General features: G+C 37.0%; 1 protein-coding gene across 6 annotated transcripts in view; it reads right to left on the bottom strand.

The window, feature by feature from the left end:
- The window catches only part of LOC127438634 (complement factor H-like), a 56,811-nt gene extending 56,134 nt beyond the window's left edge, over positions 1 to 677 (bottom strand). For 2 of the 6 annotated variants that reach the window (XM_051694341.1, XM_051694343.1), the window contains exon 1: positions 490 to 668. In XM_051694341.1, coding sequence (XP_051550301.1) covers positions 490 to 559 — 70 coding nt within the window. In that variant the 5' untranslated portion in view covers positions 560 to 668. Of the gene's footprint in view, positions 1 to 489 lie in introns of all 6 variants that reach the window. The other 4 variants (XM_051694339.1, XM_051694338.1, XM_051694340.1 and 1 more) reach the window with 4 other exon arrangements.
- Positions 678 to 17,603: the final 16,926 nt, after the last annotated feature.

The following is a 17,603-nucleotide window of genomic DNA, read 5'->3' as shown; positions in this document are numbered from 1 at the left end:
ACCTTTGCAGCTCAACAGATCCCACCCAGATTTTCAGCCAAAAAAGTTGGATTTAAAAAAAATATAAAAATTATAATATACTTTATTACTATAAATGAGGACACAGGCCCTCCTGAGCTGCTGTCTATATAAAATACTGATTAAATACTACTTTAATATTCTGCAAAGTGAATAGGACAATAATTAAAGTGTTTATGATATTGTTTATATATGTATTAAAGATGTAACAGGCTTCAACTCATTATTTCTTTTACACTACAACTGTACATGTACTGATACACATTTACTTCATTTCATGTTCATATGGCAAAGAATTATTTCTTATTTTTTTTTAATTAAAATGCATATAAGGTTTAACCAGCCAATACTTGCTTTCTGTAAAGCAAGTTAACAGCAACATAACCTGCTAAACAAGTGTGATGTTATCAAGAATAACATTTTTGTAAAATATGTCTTTTGTCATATTTAAAAGAGCATTTTTTTTTTTACCTGCAGCATTTGAAGACCCATATGTCATAAAACATAAAAGAAGAAAGAAAATTCTTGCATATATCTCCATTGTAAAGCTTTGAGTGTCTTCCTGAGGTCAAACAGGATGACACTGAAAAATCTTTGTCTGCAAATATTGGTTGACCAAAGCCGCCTCTTTGCCGATAAACAGTAAACATGTGTGGTAAAAGATGAAAATGGGGAAACCACATGGTAATAATTTCGACACAGCTCGAAGAAGGTTTCATCACATGGTGGTTCATGAGACCAAAGGCTGTACTGTTGAAATGTGTTTTAACTTATATTAGCCTGGTCATCAACCCCAGTTTGAACATTTAAAAAAATCCAAAACAAATGAACTGAATGTACAAAATTCGATTATGAAGAACTGGTTTAACATAAGCTGATGTATTAAATTTCATGTAATGCAAAAACATTTTACAAATTAACTTATTAAATGTGTAATAAGCTTCAATAATGTGTAGGTCATAGTACATATATTGGAGGCTGTCCTTGCTCATTGACAATTAACCCTTAAATGCCTGGATATTTCACCAAACATGCTTTCATGTTTGGTCTTTTTTTTTTTCTCCCCTTTTTCTCCACAATTTGGAATGCACAATTCACAATGCACTCTAAGTCCTCATGGTGGCGTAGTGACTCTCCTCAATCCGGGTGGCGGAGGACAAATCTCAATTGCCTCCGCATCAGAGACCGTCAACCCATGCATCTTATCACGTGGCTTGTTCAGCACGCTACCGCGGAGACAGCGCGTGTGGAGGCTTCACGCCATCCACCGTGGCATCCACGCACAACTCACCACGTGCCCCACTGAGAGCGAACCACATTATAGCGACCACGAGGAGGTTACCCCATGTGGCTCTACCCTCCCTAACAACTGGGCCAATTTGGTTGCTTAGGAGACCTGGCTGGATTCACACAGCATGACCTGGGATTCGAACTCGTGAACTCTAGGGGTGGTAGTCAGCGTCTTTACTCACTGAGCTACCCAGATACAGGTCAGGAGCTTCAGTTAATGTTCACATCAACCATCAGAATGGAGAGAACTATTTGATCTCAGTGATTTGGACCGTGGCATGATTGTTGGTGCCAGATGGGCTGGTTTAAGTATTTATGTAACTGTTGATCTCCTGGGATTTTCATGTACAACAGTCGCTAGAATTTACTCCAAATGGTGCCAAAAACAAAAAAACATCCAGTGAGCGGCAGTTCTGCAGATGGAAACGCCTTGTTGATGAGAGAGGTCAACAGAGAATGGCCAGACTAGTTCGAACTGACAAAGTCTACGGTAACTCAGATAACCACTCTGTACAATTGTGGTGAGAAATATAGCATCTCAGAATGCTATTCTGAGATGCGGGTTGGCGCTGTTTTGGTGGCACGAGGGGGACCTACACAATATTAGGCAGGTGGTTTTAATGTTGTGGCTGATATGATTTGGAAAACACTCTGGGCTATAAATCATCAAATAAGATTTGATTAATACTGAATTTACATATCCAGTTCTTGACATGTGTGCTAGAACGTGGTTAAACTCCACACATGCAATCCATATGCATCCTTCAAAAATAAACCATAACAAACACTCAGTTTTAACATACAACCCTTCTGAACACATTTTTAATGCAATTTAACAATATTTTGTGTAGAATTTTGATATTTACCCAAAGAATTCTTTACCAATGAACAAAACCAGGAGCTCACTTGCACAGTGTCTGTTTTCACGTCTCTAACCAGCATGCATGTGCAACACAAGAAGTTCTTAAAGGGGCCACGTCCAATTTACGACCAGAGTTAAATCACACTACAATTTTCAATCTTCTTTCGACGCCGTAAGCCAGGTGTACCTTTTGTAGTTGGTTGATTTGAAAGTAAAAATCTAAACAAAAAAATCTAAAGCACCACATCTAAAAATATGAACGTCACACTGCAGCGAAGCCACATAAGGGGATTAACTAGTATAACCACGGATAAATGTGTCCATTTGTGGTAAAGATAATTATACTGTTTTTTTCCTGTCATTGTCTGTGTGCCCTAATATGGTGTTTGGTTCCTGTGTTACTTACCGTGAGACTTCAGTCACGTGCAATCATGTGACTGACTAAGCCCCGTATGCGGAAGTAAACAAGGTTATAAAAGAAGCCGGGTAAAGCGGCGAGAAGCAAGGGGTGTTTACATTCACGAGTGATATTGATTCTACCTACGTTCAAAGGATTATTGTTTGGTGCATTCAAGTTGAAGGACAGAGGACTCGATTCGTCTTTTTGTGGAGTTTTCTTTCATATTGGATTACTTACCTGAGAGGAAAATTCAACACCGCTCTGGTTGGATTTCGTGCTCTCGGGACATAAACTGTCATTACGGTGAAACCAAAACTAACTCACCTTGTATATATTGTGCACTGGGACTTTGGAAAGCTTCACACAAACACACCCACCCTCTCACTTTGTGTACGGTATTGGTAATTGTTGTGATCACTGTTTGTTTGATGGTATTTTATGTTTAATACACCTTGGATTTTTTGTACTGCTTGTGTCTGGTCTTCTTCTTTGAACGTTTTAACATTCACAGTAGGAAAGATAAGTCCCTTATTTCTCGTGTAGCTATGCTAGTGAAGCGGATCATTACATAGTGGTAGCCCGTACAGGGACAAACTTTTTCTGTTGCTGTGTTTGAATGTATTTGTTTGTTTATTTTTGCTTTGAAAACATGGAGGTTGCAGGCACAAGCACTCTGGGTGATGTTGTAAATACTGATTACTGTGTTCCTGTTACTAATAACACAGGTTGTACTAATCTGGATTTTACTGCAGGTCCGTTTCTTACAAGATGGAATCCTGCTGAAGAGATAACGTCTCAATGATTAGTACATTGTATAACACTGATGACACGTCTGATGATGATAAGAGTTGTATTATGAATGTGGGTGTGTTACAATCTATGCAAACTGAGGTTGAGCAAATTAAGGTGAATTTATTGGCCCTAAGTGAAAAAGTAAACTCAGATGAGGGATTTAAAAATTCCATGGCCAGTATAATAAACCACGAATCTGGTTTCAGGGAGGCTGTGGACGCTAGCTTAGCGGGGTTAGAGGAGTACTTCCATGGGTTGCTTGAGAAGTTGGAGAAGGCCATCATCGACTGTCTTCTGAGGAGAGATGCTAAATGGAAAGGTCAAATGAGGAAACTCAGGCTCACTAGCACACCTACATTCTCTAGACTACAGGCCTATGCCCCAGTTACATCCAACAGTTCATTAGGCCCGGGTTATAATACTCTTACGCCCGTATCTAGAGGAAGGATACCACCACCCATCACCCTCAGTGATACATATGACATTCCTTCCCCTGCTGGTGCCATCCCCCCACCAAATGTGATCAACTCTTCTGTTACGGCTGGAGCCTCATCATTCCGTGCTCGCAGTTTCACAGATTCTCTGAAGACACAAGAGAGGGAACAATAATCAGACCTCCAGGTAAGGGTGGGTTCACTGGTTCTAACAGGAAGTCACATGAACCATCATGTAACATATTTTTTGCTCCCTTGACCATTACCATTGTAACTGATGAAGCAGGTATGTGTGCCATGTCTTTTCCAGCTATTCGGACAAGGCCTTGCTTCTGCATCTGCTGAAATGCCTCCCACCAATCAGACTGCAACTCACAACCTAGAGTAGTATCAAACTCTGCATAAACCAGTTGTCTACATCTGCTAATGTTGTTCATGCCAATGAGGGCTGGTACAGCAGAAGAGTTTTGTAAGTCTCTGACTACTAGAAAACCACACTCTGGTAGGGTAATACCCATGGTTTCAACCTCCAACTCAAGATAACCTAGGTAAGGTATGTCTAAACCATTGGCAGTTGTAATCTTCAGCCAGCCTGCTGTGGACAGCATATCTTCATCCTCCACAGACAGGTGTTCTCTGAAGAAACTCTCAGAAATAGTATTGACTTGGCTTCCTGTATCAAGTAAACAAGAGGCCATAACTCCACTAATCTTTAGAATAGTGACAAGACATTTTCCCACAGCCACTTGAGTAGTCTGTCACGACAAGTATCGATATTGGCTGAGCCTATGGACTGCCCTCGCACTGCCTGGCTCACAGCAAGTGAGGGTGCAAGTTTTCCCTGCTGCACTGACAATTTAACATTCTCTGTGACAGTCTGTTTGTTTTTCTTCATACACCTTTTAGCTATGTGTCCTTCACCATTATACCAGAAACATATTGGCTGCCCGTCATCTGTAAACCTTGGCTGCATCTTGGGTTCACAATGAGCCATAGGTTCAGACATAGTGCACTGCAAAGTAAGTTTCTTGACAGCTTGTGGTAGCTCTCTTATAGCTTTTCCTTGTTCTGCTACAATTTGTAATGCTACAAAAGTAGCAGGATTTTTCTTGGGTATACCAACAGCAGCGCACTGAGCATCTGCTGTCTCAGACTCAACACTTCTGTTGCTGACAAATTTTGTGACACAAGATTTAGGATCTTCTAGAGACCACATAAGGGCTTTGTCTTGCACTTCAATTAGTGTTGACTGTGGCTTGTCTCTCGCAAGCTTACAAAGCTCCCTTCTAAGGCCTGTGTCCCTAATTCCCTCAATGAATTGATCTCGGACTGTCAAATTCACATTTGATATAGCATTTGATGTTTGTTTCAAGATAGAACTCAGAATTTGGGACAAAGCATGAGAGTAAGTACGAACATCCTCGCCTACCATTTGTTTACGGCTATAGAATGTTTGTAATAACTGAGACACACTGAGCTTTTCTCGAAAAGCTTCTCTCAGGTACACAGAGGTCACATGGTCCATTCCCCATTCGTAATCTGACCTCTTCTAAGGCTGCACCCTTTAGGAGGGAGAGTAAAAGATCTAACTGGTCCTCTGTGGTCTGATTTCTAGCATGCAACACCCTCCCTACTTCTTCAATAAACTCATAAACATGTCTCCTATCTTTGCTGAAATCACCATTAAATGGTTGAATGTGACGTTCTCTTTGCACATAAGACCTGGTTGGCTCTCTACTCAAATTGGTGATAGCTGCCATCTGTTGAGTTCTTGAATCTGTCTCTGAACATTATGCATACTACTACCTGCACCATGTTCATCATCAGTGTTTTGTAATACTGGACTATCATCATCAGATTGTTACAGTTTGAAATGGTCAAATTATCTCAGTTCAACTCAGTAAAAAAACAGTGTCAGTTCACTTGTGGGCAAAACAAAAGGTTTCTTTAGCAGTCCATAATGTTGAAACCAAAGGATGTGTTGCTGAATGTCTGTATAATATACTTATTTTCTTGCTTGTAGAAAGCCACTGGATAGGTGTCTCATCAAACAGAACTTAACGGAATCAGGCACTCTCCCTCTCATCCAACAATCTCATCACCTTGCCATGTCACCTCTGGCCGACGCCTGTTCACTGGACAACTGGAAGACAGCCTCCACTCTGTGTCCCACTGGCACATCTTCACCTATACCATATTTCAAAAAGAACAAAAAATTGACCTATTGGCATCCAACAGTCAGATACCCCTCTCTTGGAACCAAAAATGTAGCTGGTGGGCTGCAAATAACCACACTGGAAACAAAAACTCTTTTTTGGGGTTATTACATGATGGCAGTTATGAAATACAACAAAAGAAATATGTTAGAGGCTAATGTCAAAATAAAATACAACAGAACATTAACTTCAGCATACATCACCTTAATACATGCTTACATCAATCTCAGCATTTTATACATTCAAGTACTTGCTTCAATATTTGCAGTATTTTGGGCATTTAACACATGCTTAAGTCACTCAAAGCATTTTATACATTTTTAACCAGGCTTTAAGGATATGCACAACTTTTTCAACAATACCACTGATATTTTCACATATAACACATATTTCACTTATTCACTAAACTTGAAATCACTCTGGGCTATAAATCATTAAATAAGATACTATTAATACTAAATTTACATTCCCAGTTTCTGCATGTGCATCAAACATGGTCAAACACCACACATGCAATCCATATGCATCCTTCAAAACAACCCAAAACAAACACTACATTTTAAAATATGACTCTTGTGAATACATATTTAATGTATTTTAACAATATTTTGTGTACAATTTTATATTTACCCACATAATCCTCAACCCATGAACAAAACCAGGAGCTTTCCAGCACAAGGTATTCACAATGTACCTGTATACTCTCATGTTCTAACCAGCATGCATGCGCAACATGAGCAGTTCTTAAAGGGGCCATGTCCAATTTATGAGTAGAGTTAAATGACATGAAATTTCTCCACTTGGTTACATATACAGTGTGTATATATATATATACACACACATACATAAAGCTCTGGAAAAAATTAAGAGACCACTGCAAAATTATCAGTATCTCTGGATTTACTATTTATAGGTATGTGTTTGAGTAAGATGAGCATTTTTGTTTTATTCTATAAAGTACTGAAAGGTGAGATAAGGTTAGAGCATTTATTTGCAGAAAATGACAACTGGTCAGACCTTGAATAATGCAAAGAAAAGTAGTTCATATACAATACTAATGTTTTAACTTAGTAAGAGTTCAGAAATCAATATTTGGTGGGATTCCTGGCGCAACAATTCAAGCAGCTCAGCTTTGTGTGATGGCTTCATCAATCCATGGGATCCATCTTCTTCTTGATCACATTCCAAAGGTTTTTAAAGGGGTTCAGGTCTGGAGATTGGGCTGGCCATGATAGGGTCTTGATCCGGTGGTCCTTCATCCACACCTTGAATGACCTGGCTGTGTGGCATTCAGCATTGTCTTGCTGGAAAAACCAATCCTCGGAGTTGGGGAACATTGTCATAGCAAAAGGAAGCAGGTTTTCTTCCAGGATAACCTTGTAATAGGATGAATTTCACCAAGATGACATTATCTTCTGAAAGCTGACTATACTACAGCATCATCAACAGGTGATTGCAAATGCTCCATCTCTCTCTCTCTCTCTCTCTCTCTCTCTCTCACACACACACATCCTTGTTTCTCCAATAACATGTTAGAAATAGCCCAAGTTGTGATACTAGTAGTTCTGAAGTTATGTTTTTGAGAGGCTTGGATGCATCATTTGGTTTGAACCAGCAACGGCAGATTCTGATCCATTGCATAAGAAAGTAGTTCCATGCACAAATGTGTTTTTATGTGACTGTACTCAGTTTTTCCTCATTTTTAAAAATGTACTTGTTCATTGAACTATTGTATATAAGCAATACCACACTCGCAATTGTGCTATATGGCCCTAAATCAGCACTGCTGTGATTACCTATGGCACTCGGCCTGTGGCCGAATCACAGCAGTGCTAATATAGGGTCATATTGCACTCATGCTCATGTGATATTGCTTAAATACACATAAACCACCTGTCTAATATTGTGTAGGGAGAACAGTCTCTAGAATTTACTCAGAATGGTGCCAAAAACAAAAAAACATCCAGAGAGTGGCAGTTCTGTGGATGGAAATGCCTTGTTGATGAGAGAAGTCAACAGAGAATGGCCAGACTGTTTTGAACTTAACTCAGAATACAGTAACTCAGATAACCACTCTGTACAATTGTGGTGAAAAGAATAGTTGTAGGGTTGCCGCTGTTTTGGGGCCACAGGGGGGACCTACACAATATTAGGCAGGTGGTTTTAATGTTGTGGCTGATGGGTGTATATTTATTTCAGTAAACAGTATATTTAATACAATACATTGAATTTTAATCATCTTGGATCCAACCAGCTTTTGCCCACTGGGTAAGCAAATATGATATAAGATTGTAAAATAATGGGACTCACTTGTGAAGACAAACGTTCCATACCATTTTTCATCTTTACACGTTCAAGTTTCTTCAGACATTTCATCATACGGATGATTGCATTTGTATGTCACATTTTCAAGTTGTTGTACACATTTTTCACATTTAACAGTGTCAGAAACTTCATGTAACATTGTAAAATTCAGTATAAGTTTACTGTATACTAAAAAATATTTATTTTCAGATGATAGTATTTAAATAAAATATTGCAATAAAATGATTATACAAACAGCATGCCCAACACATCCCTAACTACAGAAAAAGTAGAGTAAGTCGACTCAGATTTATATAAAAAGTTATTTTAAATTTATCTCACTTATATATTCTGGGTAAATCCAGGTTTGTGCATCACACTTAGCCAATGTTGGGGAGTAACGAAATACATGTAATGGGTAACACGTATTTAAAATACAAAATATAAGTAACTGTATTCCACTACAGTTACAATTTAAATCATTGGTAATTAGAATACAGTTACATACAAAAGTATTTAGATTACTGAAGAGATTACTTTGCATTTTATTGTCATTTGTTTCATTTAATATTTAGTCCTTTCAGATGGAAAACATTTATACATATAAATGATGCGATCCAAAGTGCATTTGAACAGCGATGAAACACTTTCTTATGATGTGTTACATTCATACGAGCAGACAGAGAAGTAAGTTTGAAGTAAGTTTGGAGCAGCAGAAATAGAAATAAACCTTGTGTAAATTGTCAGCTTTACGCTAAGCTAAAATACCATTTCTTGCCATTTTACATGTACATGTTACCAGACACGATCATATTTTTTTTTTTTTTATCAAAAATTCACGTTGGATCATAATTTCTTTTTTCTAGTAAAACCTTTGATATTAGGGCAAAAATCATATTCTTGATAATTTTTTTTTATTGTTTTCCTGTAAAAATATCTAAAAATCCTTAAAACAAGATCAGTTTGATTTATCTTGTTTTAGAAACAACACTGCATAAGATATTTAGGTTTTTCAGAGAATGTATTTTTAACGTGTATTTTGTCTTACTGTACTGGCAGAGTTTTTATAGTCAAAACAAGTGAAAAAATCTACCAGTGCTGAAGAAGTAATCCAAAGTATTTAGAATACATTACTGACCTTGAGTAATCTAACGAAATATGTTATAAATGACATTTTACAGCATGTATTCTGTAATCTGTAGTGGAATACATTTCAAAAGTAACCCTCCCAACCCTGAGGCCGCCACCCGCAAGATGCCACCCTGGGCAACTGCACATGTTGCCCATGCCTACTGCTAAAGCTGCTTGTGAAATACTTATAAAATAATTAGCACAATTCTCTTTAAAAAAACTGGTGTCAATTTCATGTCAACTACCAAAAATAAATTCATATAGTAATCCTAAAACATTAGAAAGTGAATTATGTCTTTACCTTCACATTGTGGATATAAATGATCCCACATCCTATCTGACTGGCATTCAATAGTGCATTGAAAAACTAAGACATGTCCAGATTTATAAGGTGGAGTGATACCTGGATGTCCAACCAAAATCTGAACGTTATTGAGTTCTTCCTCCTGACAGGTCACTTTTGTGGAAAACGAGCACAATGTATATTTCATTCATAAGCTGTAGAGACTTTTTAAAAGTTTTTAGTTAGCACAGCAAAATAATCTGCAACAATACATGAAAATTAATACAATACATGGGATCTATTTGTGCAGTTTAATACACAACAGGTTAATTGTTTTAGATGTCTTCTATAAGCTGATAATCGACAAACATATTCCTTTTGTCATTATCTTAAAGGGATAGTTCACCCCAAAATTCTCTCATCATTTACTCACTCTCATGCCATCCCAGATGTGTGTGACTTTCTTTCTTCAGTAGAACACAAATGAAGATTTTTAGAAGAATTTCTCAGCTATTTTGGTCCGTACCATCGGCGTCGCCAGGCCATTTTTCCGGGGCTTCAGCCCTGAATGTTTTGACTGTAGCCCCGAATGTAATTTTAAATGCAGGCTACACAATAATATTGCTACATTTTGTTTGAAGTTCATGTGACATGACCCCACCCCACCCCACTCCCACTCCCACTAAGCCTCAAGTCCTAGAAACGCCCCTGGTCCATACAATGCAAGTGAATGGGTGCCAAAATGATGAAGCTCAAAAAAATCACATAAGTCAATATAAAAGTAACCCATAAGACTCCAGTGGTTAAACCAATATCTTCAGAAGCGATATGATAGGTGTGGGTGAGAAACAGACCACTTTCACATTCTTCTTCTTGTGTTTTTGGTAATTCACATTCTTCATGCATACCTCCCCCTCTTGGGCAGGGAGAACAATTTCAATGAAAAAGGACTTAAATATTGATCAGTTTCTCACCCACACCTATCATATAATTTCTGAAGACATGGGTTTTACCACTAGTGTCATATGGATTACTTTTATGATGCCTTTGTGTGCTTTTTGGAGCGTAAAAAGTTTGCATTGTATGGACCTACAGAGCTGAAATATTTTTTCTAAAAATAAAAAATGGTGTTCTGCAAAATAAAGAAAGTCACACAAATGGGATGGCATGAGGGTGAATAAATGATGAGAGAATTTTAATTTTGGGGTGAACTGTCCCTTTAACTTTACGTGTCTGTCACTAAAGGTATTAATCCTCAAACACTTGAAGCTAAAATTAATTATATCTATTTTTGTTTAGCTGATTGTTTGCATATTTGTTGATTGGGTAATTTTTTGACGTCATTACCTCCACATTGTGGATATGGGTTATCCCATGTTCCATTTGACTGGCATTCAATAGTTTGGTGGCGTAAGGGGGAAGTCACCCATTGGTCCAAGGACGGTATCCAATGGCGTGGCTGAAGGTCTCCTGTGTGTTCTGTCTTATCGTGTGCGACATTAAATAATACTTTGATTATTTGACTTGAGTTCCATATTTTATTAATCTTATCATTAATTCTTTTCTTTATTTCATCTGACTCCAATTATGAAAAACCTTGTTGATGTATCTATGCTCTGAATTTTAGTAATTCTCTCTTCTAGACTGCATTTGTTATTTCAGTGTTATTTGGGTCCTGTGCCGGCCGGACACAAGTCCTTTAACTACAAATTCATCAGTTTCAGATATTAGTAAGTTTTAGACTAAGTCCTTATAGGTTCTCGGCTTTATCCGTTTAGTCTTATTTGGCTAAGTTCTATTATAGATTCCTGGTTTACCGTTTAGCCCCAGTCAATTAAGTTCTGTTTTACAGATTCTCAGTCCTACCCTTAGTATTCCCTTTTAATTCTACTTGGCTAAGTTCTATTATAGATTCTCGGTTTACTGTTTATCCTTTTACATACTTGACTAATGGGTTACTTCTGAAGTAGCTTAATTAAGCCAACTCTGTCCATAGATTTGTAGTTAACAAGAAAAATACTAGAAAACAGTCCTTCAGAATGAATCATAATAACAATTTATTTACCAGGTAATAGTAATATATTCAAACAATCCAATTAAAATAATAAATCAAACTCAAAGCTATCAGTGAACCAAGCATAATAATATAATTAAAGTTGTATTCCATTCAAACATTTACCATACATAAGAAATACAAATTGCAATTACCTGGTAGTGAAAAAACTACATGCAAACGACGAAGCATGGGAGATATGATTTACAGATTCCTTCAAACATTTATCAATAATAAGAAATACCTGGTAGAGAAAAAACTACATGCAAACGACAAAGCATGGGAGATCTGATTTACAGATTCCCAGAGCTTCTCTGCCATCCTTCCTTAAGTACCAAACAATTCCATTGTTATTTCAGATGTGTGTGTTTGATGTTATTTAGGATTTGGTTTACAATTTAAGGAGTTGTAAGTCGACCTTTGATTGAGTACGTTGTTTGACGTTTACAAAGAATACACCTAATCTGCATACAGCATCTGGTCTCTGTGTGAGACTTGGGAGGCATGCCCTGGATAGAATACTGTATTTTATTAAGTTCTTAAATCTTACTTGTGATTTAACTTTGCTGAAAGTGAATGAAACTGTTTTACCAGTTGCACTGGGACCTCTTGAATGATACCAAACATGTATGATCAGAAAACCTTTTACATTATAGAACAGGACACGTCATAACTCAGTTTTTTGTGTCTTTAAAGTGACCTGAGGTGAGAGAGAGAGAGAGAGAGAGAGAGAAAGAGCAGATGTGAGTGTGATTTGCGTTTTATGGTCCCCAATCAGTAGGGTGTGTTTTCTCAGGTGGAGATGCTCTTCTGTGTGAGAGTTTTATGACGTTGGTTCTCGCAGGATTCTTTGACTTTCCCGGAAGTGATGCAAACAATTCTGTGTCAGTCTTACAGTGGCCAAATATTTTCATTTTCACATCCATGATTTGTCCAGATTTATATGGTGGAGTGATACCTGGATTTCAACTAAAATTTGAACATTTCTGAGTTTTTCCTCCTGAGAGGTCACTTCTGTGTACAAGAAATAAATCTATTTTAATACAGTGGAGACTGAGACTAATTTTCACACTTTTAGCCTGTGAATATTTCTCAGAGTGTTTATTTTTGTCCACTATCTATAAAGGCACATACCTTGAAGTCTAGGCTACCAAAAGCTATTGAAACAATTTTGCTGATATTGGAAAAAAATATACATTTCAATAAATACCCATTGACCTTTTTTGGGGTAAGTTGTCACAACAGAACCTGCCTTTAAGCAGCAAACTTTATTAAAAACGTCTCAACAAAACTAAACAATAAAACAATAATCAAACAAAACAATTCACGAAACAGCAAAAAAGCAAAGGTTACAAACAAACCTTTTTGTCTGTGAAATTTTTCTTTTCACCAACAAATATTGTAATGAATAAATTGTCTAAATTGTAGAATAGCTTTAAAATATAATGGTATTGGGATTTTTTACTGGGAGGACGGAATTCTCAAATTATTATTATTTTTTTTTAGGGTTTTGAACTAGGTTTTTGAAACCAACATTCAAAACCACTGCTTGATAAAACACATATTTGTGTTATTGGACCTCTGACTTAAAACATTTTAAGCTGGCTCCACACTAGCAGACTCAGGGGCCGTTTACATGACAACGATTTCGACCAAATTTTTGTTTACATGACAACGGTGTTTTGGGGCCTGAAAACGCAAACTTTTGAAAACGGGTTTCAAAGTGCAAGTTTTTGAAAACGATGCCGTTATCATCTCTGTGTAAACGTACAAAAACGCGAATTTGTGAAAACAATTACGTCATGCGTACGCGTATTACGTGTTCAGTCTATAGGCATGCGTGCGAGTACTTCAAAACAACACGCGAGACATTCAAAACTACAGGATTGTGTTTGTGTTGAGTTTATTGATGCTTTTCCAGCAAAGTGTAAATTTACTGCATCACTACTACGACCAGCGATCGCTATCTTCATTGTTTGTATCCACCGCTCTGTGGAAGAATGCTTATGTGCGCAGGCACGTAGTGTTTCTTTACAAAGTGACATCGCCAACTACTGGCCTGGCATGGATAATACAGCGTTTTTAGTCGTTTTCGCGGATCCATGACTCGCGTCAGCATTGCAGAATACATTGAAGTCTATGAAGTGACACCACTTTACACCAAAGTGTTTTTCACACACACGTTTTTGCTTCACCAATAATGTCTTTGAGAGTACTAAGCGACAAGAAATATTTAAAAACTCTCCAAATTTGTGAAGAGACACTGAATGTGTCATAATTTCTTTTAATTAAATATTACCTTATCGTTTACAAATATCAGAGACCCCAGTTATTGAACTAATTTAAATTCACCAATAAAACGCTTAGACCTAAATATAAACGAGTCCTTTTATTACTTTCTGCTATCAAAACAACTGCAAGCTTTTTTTCTCTCTTCCAAATACATGTTTTCAATGTTTATTGTGCACACCTCCCGCTTTTTTACGTGGCAAGCTCGTAAAATTGCCCCTCTGTGACGCTTTCTGCAACTCTGCGGTGCTTGACGCTGGCGTTGAACGGAGCATTGACGCCTCAACTCAACTCATGTGAAATGCGCTTTACAATGACGAAAGAACATTATTGAAACTCAAAATTATTATTATTTGTCTATTATTGTGGTATTTTCTGATGAAAGCCATGCTCAGCAGTTTAAATAGGCTACTGTAGGAAAATGATACCGTAGATCTGCTTTGTGTTTATAATTCTTATACTGAAGTCAGTAGATTTGTAGCCATGTAAGTTTTAATAAAGGAGAAGGTAAGGATGTTATTGAAACTCAATATTATTAGACTATTATTATTGTCTTTTTGGATGAAAATAATGCTCAGACTGAAGGAAGACTATAGATCTGCTTTGTTCTTTTAATGCTTAAACACTATAAAGTCTCTTGGTAGATTTCGGTCATAAACGACTCAGAATGATTCAATGACTCACTAATTGCACATAAGCTGCTCATTTGTCGCCACCTAGTGACACTTCCAGAAGGGGTCACTGAACTAATCAGTTTATAAAATTGAACAAATTTGTGAAACAGAAGCAAACCTCACCAAAATACTCTTTATTTTGCAGCTAATTGTGCACAATTGTAAACTTGAATAAACTTGAATCACTAAAATAGCTGGAATTGGTGCTTTTAGCTTATTCTTTAAAAAAAATTATCCCCAGAAAAAATATTCGTGGACCAGTGATTGTCTTACCTTTTTCGCCCCTCATGAGTTTGAATCCCTGTAATTTGTTGTGGCATTGCAAGAACAAATCTACAAATGCGAAAAGAAGAAAAATTGTTGTTTTTTCATTACCCATTTAGCGCTCTTGCCACCTGTGACCTCACACAGCGTAGCCTACCTATGTGTATTGTTTTTATTTTTTTTTTATTTTTGCATAGCCGAATTTCAAACATTACAAGTAAACATGCTACTAAGATGGACAGAAAAAGTTCTTGAAAAGGAAAAATATTGACGATGGTTAGCCTATGTGGGATAGTGGTGTGCTGTAGAATTTTTTTAATCGTAAAAAGTGTGCCGTGGCAGAAAAAAAGAAAAACTGCATTAGGATATCCTCGTGATTTAAAATCTCCATATGAGATCTGAGCTTTACTCTCAATCTTCTTTTCTCGAACAGATTCGATAAAGTCTAGTGAACTGACTATAGGGTAAACCACGATTAAGAGAGGTGGGATGAGCACTCTTAGCATGTAAAAGGCTTTTATCTGTGTCTTTTCTATAATGTGAAGATACAATTTGTCCATTCAAAACTGAGATACAGCAATCCAAAAAGTTGACACTGGTAGCACTAACCTGATGTGTAAACTTAATTGAGGATCTTAATTGATGTATAAGGCAAATGCTTAAAAATTATTTTCTGAGTCTTTGTAAATAACAAAGCAATCGTCAATATATCACTTAAAATAATATTTTCAGCAAAAGGGTTGTTCTTAAAGATATGATGGTCCTCCAAATAACCCAAATATAAATTAGCATAATCTGGAGCCATGGTCACACGCATGGCTGTACCCTCAATCTGCAAATAATATTGGTTCTCAAATAAATAGTTCTTGGTGAGTACCAATTTGGCCATATCAATGATGAACTTGGTTGGAAGATAGTCCTCATCTATCCGTCGGTCAAGAAACTATTTAAGGGCCAACAGACCCTCACTATGAGGAATATTGGTATATATATATAAGGACATTACATTCATCATGGCTAGTATCATATCATGTTCTACATTGTTAATAGTGGAGAGACACTATAGAAAATCTGTTGTGTCTCTCAAATAGCTGGGAAGAGATGTAACTAAAGGTCTAACAATAAAATCGACAAAATTAGAGAGTGGCTCAGTAAGACTATTATTGCCTGCTACTATGGGTCTACCAGGGGGATTAACCAGACTCTTGTGCACTTTGGGTAGAATATATAAGACAGGCCTACTTGGAGAGCGGATTCTTTATCAGAAATTAACATATCTGAGTGTGCTTCTCGAAGAAAAATATCCACCTCTCTTTGAAATTGTGCTGTCAGGTCAGATTGTAACAATTGATAATACGTGGTGTTTTCCAGTTGACGGAAGACCTCCTGATTATAGAGGTTACGAGACATTATAACCAAACTGCCTCCTTTATCTGCAGGTTTGACTACAATGTCTTTATCTTTACACAATTTGTCAAGAGCCTCTTTTTCAGCATGTGTCAAATAGGATGTCTTACATTGTAGTGAAGGTGCCTGTTAAAAACAAACTATTGACACTTCTTTCAACTAGTCTACAATAAGTGTCGATGGGTGAATTAACTATCAGTACTTTTAGGCTTGAATTTATCCCACCCACTATAAGAGTCAGAAATTACTTGATCGACTTTGGAACATTTGAAAAAACACTTAAGTTTGAGAGTCTGAAAGAATTTAAGCAGTTCAACTTTAGTTACAAAATACATAACATGATTAAAAAAAACAAAAAAACAAACAACAACAACAAAAAAAAAAAAAAAAAAAAACGTTTTCCACGGATTTTAGTTGATCATTTTGCTGTATTTACAGATTTTCTGCTATATTTAAAGCTTCTGTAAAGTGTTTAAGCTTAATAAGGGACATGTAGATATTTTATCAAACAATAGGGACAATTTGGACACAGAAAAGGTGTCTTTAGCTGATAGGGGAGAAGTTTGCACCCCTAACAATAAAACAAAACAGGTCTATTAACATTTACAATGTCCTGTGCCTTATCACTGCAGCAATAGTAATACATATTAATTACAACCTGGCTACTCATTATCGTTATTGTATATTTAAATGGTTCCTTAGAATGTACATTGAGTTCGGCAGCGATCTCCGACCACTTTTTTTCTTTTAATGGTCTGTTATGGTATGACATATGAGATGTGTCATACAAACATACTCCAAAGAGCAATACATTTCTCCTCCAAATGCACCTTCCACGAGCGCTTGGCCTTCCAGATGCCATGTTTTTTCTGCAGAAAAAAAACAAAACCTGAGAGGTGCTAATGGGCGCTCTGTCTCCCTCTGCCTGGCCAGTGATTCTTCCTGTGTCTCAATCAGCTCCCCATGTCGTGAATCAGTATATCGTGAACACGAACTCGGGCACTGGTAAGGGTACTGATCCACTATTAATGAGCTCGCGCATAGAAGTGCAGCTGTTATTAATCGGCACCATTGCTGTATAAATGATACTATTGTTCATTTTCGTTGAAGGTATTCAAACGCACAGTGTTATAACAGATAAATGGCATAAATAAAGAAATAAAAATATATTGGAGTGCATTTTAAA

This window comes from Myxocyprinus asiaticus, chromosome 50 (genome assembly GCF_019703515.2).
Source record: "Myxocyprinus asiaticus isolate MX2 ecotype Aquarium Trade chromosome 50, UBuf_Myxa_2, whole genome shotgun sequence".
Classification (NCBI taxonomy): domain Eukaryota; kingdom Metazoa; phylum Chordata; class Actinopteri; order Cypriniformes; family Catostomidae; genus Myxocyprinus; species Myxocyprinus asiaticus.
Note: the sequence above shows the minus strand (reverse complement) of the source record. Positions and strands in the feature narration are given on the sequence as shown.